Consider the following 5512-nt stretch of genomic DNA (forward strand, 5'->3'; position numbering starts at 1 on the left):
ATATATATATTTATATCATATTTATTATTCCATAGCATTGTAAAATATTTCTATGTTATGGCTTTCGTTTTCTTTTACTCTTTGATATGCAATCGGTTCTTTGATTTGCAGTGGGTCGAGAACGCCAAGTGGGCAGATGGATCGTCAGTTGACTTTTCAACCTGGGGTTGGGCGAAAATTGGTGTGTGTGTTTGTCTGTATTTACATATTCTTGAATGATTTTTGCAGGGTTTTCCTATACGTACCCAATACAAATATATTTATCTTCTCATGTGAGGGGTGTACGAGAGCCGCTGCAGAGTGACTCGGGAGTTATTGTTATGTGTGAGATTGTTTTCATGATTGATTTCATGTGTGGAGCAACCCAGCTCAGCACGAGACGTAGATTAAGTTGATCTGAAACGGCGTGCACCTCTCTGGTAGTAGCTCATACTCCGTGAGGATCCGAAACTACATGCACTAACGATGCGTCTTAAATGATGAGAATGAGTGATCGGAGTGTCACAATTGGAGTGTAGTAATCTTTTGATGATAGGTAGGCAAATCAAGTCATCGGTGGACAGTTAAGCAACTTACATGAGTGCATAGAACTATTGGGCACTTGTCATGTGGTTCAAAAGCCAATGTATACCCACAAACAGACAAATACCTGCCCATACATCCGCTGTTCAAGAGTCCACCCTTATTGGAATGTTGTGATAACATTGTCCACATTTCGCACACAGACGGTCAGCCTGAACCAAGACCGAGCCCTAGCCGTCCACAATGTGTCGCTCTCGTCAAAACCACGGCAAATCTCGACATCTCCGGCTTGCGTACGATAGACTGTACCTCCGAGCGCCCCTTTGTGTGCGAATTCGAGAACTGGGACACAGGTATGCGATGCTACCGATTGCAACAGCCGCGCAGTTATGAAGTTTTCTTGTATCAAGCGCACTGCAGTTATGTGTAGAAAGACTGATGCACCTTTTGGGTCTGTCTGCGTATCATTTTGACGCGTGATACTGTGACATGCTCGTTGTTCCTCTCGGGCGCCATACACACTGCATGTGGATTAAGCTGACTGGTGATCTACGAAGTCAAAGCAGTCGACATTAGTTGTTACATACCGGCATTCGTGCACAGTACTTAACATTTTCATACTCATAGTTGCGTCATCAGTTGAAGTGTGTGGCAGTTTGCATTCCACTTACCTATTGCACCATGCCTTTGTTGCGCGCAGTTGAGTATCCTCCCACTCACCGTCAAGCGAGGCGGCAAGCCGGCGAAGGGGGACCGGGTTCAGCACAGGCAGATGAACAAGAGGCACAGCAAACAGAACAAGAAGCTCCCGGCGGAGGGGAACCAGAAACAGAACAGGAACCAGAAGCTCAACCAGAAGCTCAACCAGAAGCTCAACCAGAAGCTCAACCAGAAGCTCAACAAGAACCTGAACCTCAACCAGAAGCGCAACAAGAACCTGAGTCTGAACCTGAAGCTGAAGCTGAAGATGAACCAGAACCTGAAGCTCAAGTCGAACCCGAAGATGAAGCCGAAGATGAAGCCGAGGATAAAGCTGAAGCTGAAGCTGAAGATGAAGCTGAAGAGGAACCTGAAGAGGAACCAGAACCAGAACCAGAAACAACTTCGGAAACCAGCACAGAAACCGAAACCGAAACAAAAACCGAAACGCCCGAAGTGGTGGATCCGTGCTCACCCAATCCGTGTGAGAATGGGGGGAGCTGCAGTCCTGATGGTTCTGGATTCTCGTGTGACTGTGGTGATGGGTTTGAAGGTCCCACATGTGGCGATGAGATTGTCGTAGAGCCATCAAGTTCGCCTTCGCCATCGGCAGAGGCGCCCAGTGTGTCCCCATCGCCATCGGCGGAAGAGCCCAGTGTGTCCACATCGCCATCGGCGGAGGTGCCCAGTGTGTCCCCATCGCCATCGGCGGAGGTGCCCAGTGTGTCCCCATCGCCCAGCAGCGAAGCCGACCCTTGCACACCCAATGTGTGCCAGAACGAAGGTGTGTGTGGGGTGGTGGATGGCAGTGCTACGTGTGAGTGTGCGGATGGGTTTGAGGGAGAACTTTGTGAGAGTGTTTTACCTTCACCCACACGCTCACCTATTGCCAGTGTATCGCCTACCGCATCGCCAGTAGTAGATCCTTGCGAGGATAACCCCTGTCGGAATGGAGGTGTATGTGAAGCAGATGAGGGCCTTGCTAGTTGTACATGTGCAGACGGGTTCGAAGGGGACACCTGCGAAGACAGCATACCCTCCCCATCACCATCGATATCACGCTCGCCTATCCCTAGTGTGACACCCACCACATCACCTGTAGTAGATCCTTGCCTAGAGAATCCCTGCTCGAATGATGGTGTGTGTGAAGCTGTTGACGATCGGGCTACATGTGTTTGTGCAAGTGACTTCGACGGCGAGTTTTGTGCCGATGTCATACCCTCTCCCACACCCTCCACATCCATCTCACCCATCGCTAGTGTCACACCGTCTGTATCGCCCGTTGTGGACCCCTGCCTCCCCAGCCCGTGCCTGAATGGCGGTGTGTGTGAGGCGGTAGGAGGCAGTGCTAGTTGCACATGCACTTCGGGGTTCACCGGTGAAGTATGTGACGACGTGGTGCCTTCACCCACACCGTCAGTATCCATGTCTCCCTTACCGAGTATCACACCCACTACATCACCTGTAGTCGACCCTTGCACACCCAATCCGTGTTCCAACGCAGGTACGTGTTCAGTAGTCAGCGGGTTTGCCGCCTGCACTTGTCTGCCTGGGTTTGGCGGCGAGTTTTGCGTAGATATCCTTCTATCACCCTCACCGTCTATCTCCATATCCCCTATACCGAGCGCAACTACCTCTCCTAGTGTTACACCCACTCTATCACTAATACTTGACGCGTGCGTGCTTACACCTTGTCTGAACGCGGGCGTGTGTGCTAGTGTAGATGGGGTTGTTTCATGTGCGTGTGCTCCTGGATTTACCGGCGAGCTGTGTGCTGACATTGTGCCGTCACACACACCCTCACCTTCAATAACGCCCTCGCCCACGCCTAGTATTAGTTCGTTCCCCAGTGTCACACCCACAGTATCGCCTGCAGTAGATCCTTGCGTCGTTACCTTCTGTCAGAACTCAGCCGTGTGCGTAGTCGTTGGGAAGGTGGCCACGTGCTTGTGCACGCCGGAGTTCGCCGGCGAGTTTTGTGCGGATCCCATACCCTCGGCATCGGCGTCAGCATCACCGTCAATATCACCCTCTGTCAGTACAAGTACATCGCCACCACCCCAACCCACCCCCACATCGACACACACACCCACACCCACACCCTCACTCACAAGTGCACCTACGTCCACACCCACACCCACAACCACACCCACACAAACACTTCCAAGCTCACCTACAGCTACAGCGACTGCGACAGCTTCCCTTACAAGCGCTCCCACACCCACACCCATACCTTCAAGTTCAGCTACAGCTTCAGCTTCAGCTACAGCTCTACCCACAATCACACCCACACTCACACCCACACCCACACCCACATTGACATCCACACTCTCAATTTTCACCTACAACTACAACTACCGCGACAACTCTACCCACAATCACACCCACAACCACACCCACACCCACACTCTCAATTTCGCCTCCAGCTACAGCTACAGCTACAGCTATACCCACACCCACACCCACACCCACACCCACTCCCACGTCTTCCACATCTCCGATTATTGATCCCTGTGCTTCCAATCCATGCATGAACGCAGGTGTCTGTGAGGTTGTGGAAGGCTTGGCGACCTGCGTGTGTCCGGTAGGCTTTGTGGGCCCGTTGTGCGAAGTCGCTACACCATCAACAACACCCTCAGCCTCACTGTCCGCGGCTGCATCGGTCTCTCCGACTGCCTCGGTCATACCGTCTCCCGCGGCCAATCCGTGTCTGGCCCAACCATCCCCCTGCGCCAATGGGGGTGTGTGCACACAGGTCGATGTGACGACCTTACCGGGTGTGGGTGCGGCTCAGACCGGGTTCACCTGCGAGTGTGCCACCGGGTTTGAAGGCCCTACATGCGAGGGTGTGGTGGATCCCTGTCTAGTCCAGCCGTGTCTCAATGGCGGCGTGTGTACGGCCATCGGTAATAACAGCACTTTTAGCTGCATCTGCGTGCTCGGGTTCACGGGTCCTACCTGTGCGGTGAGTCCATCTCCCACCACCTCAGCCTCTCCGTCAAACACCCCAATTCCCACCCCCTCCCTGGTCAACGGGTGCTCGAGTAGTCCGTGTGTCAGTGGTAATTGTACGGCAACTGGAGGTCTGGACTTCACGTGCCAGTGCGCGTTGGGGTTCGCCGGTGTTGTATGTGACACACCCGTCATATTGTGCGATCCCAATCCGTGTCAGAACAGTGGCACGTGCGCACAAGCCACACCCGAGACCAATGCCACATGCACATGTCCCGAGGGGTTCACGGGACCGACCTGCGGAGTGGAGAATGGGTGCACAGGTCAACCGTGTGGGGCGAATGGGAACTGCACAGCAACGGATGGTCTGAGCTTCGAATGTGCGTGCGATATAGGATTCACCGGCGCTCGATGCGACGAGACGGTCCAGTCGTGCGATCCCAACCCGTGCCAGAATACCGGCACCTGTAGTCAGGCAACCCCCGAGTCCAACTATACGTGTGCATGCCCTGCTGGCTTCACAGGGACCGTATGTGAAATAGCCCCCACACCCACACCCACACCCACACCCTCACCCACACTCTCATCCACACCCACGCCTTCGGTCTCGGCACTCAACGGGTGTACCATCAATCCGTGTGCCAATGGAAACTGTACGGCCGCCACGGGGCTGAACTTCACCTGTGCGTGCGACGCCGGGTTCTCAGGCGCGCGCTGTGATGTGCTGTCGTGCGGTCTAACCACCTGTCAGAACAACGGCACCTGCACGCAGACCACACCCGAGACTAACTACACATGCTCGTGTGTAGAAGGGTTCACCGGACCCGACTGTGAGGTCGTCAATGGATGTGCCGGGCAGCCGTGTGGGGCCCATGGGAACTGCACGGCCCTCGCGGGTCTGAACTTCACCTGTGCGTGTGATCTCGGGTTCACCGGCGACGTGTGCGACGAGCAGGTGCTCTCGTGCGACCCCAACCCGTGCCAGAACAACGGCACGTGTGCACAACTCACACCCACCTCCAACTTCACGTGCACATGCCCCGCGGGGTTCAACGGCACAGTCTGCCAGGTGCTCCCGTCGCCCAGTCCGTCTGCTAGTCCATCGGCTACACCGACACCTTCAGCGACACCCACGCCATCAGTAGCACCCACCCCTTCAGTCACACCCTCGGCCACCGTTTCTCCGACGCCGACCAGCTCACCGTCGCCTTCGGCTTCGCAGAGTACGGGAGCCAGCCCTTCACCCACGCCATCCTTCCGGTATGAATATATATATAAATATATATATATGTATATGTATATGTATATGTATATGTATATGTATATATATGTGTATGTA

At 54.1% G+C, this 5512-nt stretch overlaps 2 protein-coding genes across 2 annotated transcripts in view; both read left to right on the forward strand.

Moving 5' to 3' along the window:
• Positions 1-57: 57 nt before the first annotated feature.
• On the forward strand, positions 58-3729 carry SARC_11920 (hypothetical protein; the record flags this gene model as incomplete). Its single annotated transcript, XM_014293984.1, has 3 exons — positions 58-181; positions 726-875; positions 1223-3729. The coding sequence occupies 3 exons, from the start codon at positions 58-60 to the stop codon at positions 3727-3729; spliced, it is 2781 nt and encodes a 926-aa protein (XP_014149459.1).
• Positions 3730-3751: 22 nt separating this feature from the next.
• SARC_11921 (hypothetical protein) overlaps positions 3752-5512 on the forward strand; it is a gene marked incomplete at both ends in the record, with an annotated part of 6099 nt that continues 4338 nt past the window's right edge. The window contains one exon of the mRNA XM_014293985.1: positions 3752-5433. Within this exon, the coding sequence (XP_014149460.1) occupies positions 3752-5433 (1682 nt within the window). The remainder of the gene's footprint in view (positions 5434-5512) is intronic.

Source organism: Sphaeroforma arctica, assembly GCF_001186125.1.
Source record: "Sphaeroforma arctica JP610 unplaced genomic scaffold supercont1.1955, whole genome shotgun sequence".
In the NCBI taxonomy this organism is placed as follows: domain Eukaryota; class Ichthyosporea; order Ichthyophonida; genus Sphaeroforma; species Sphaeroforma arctica.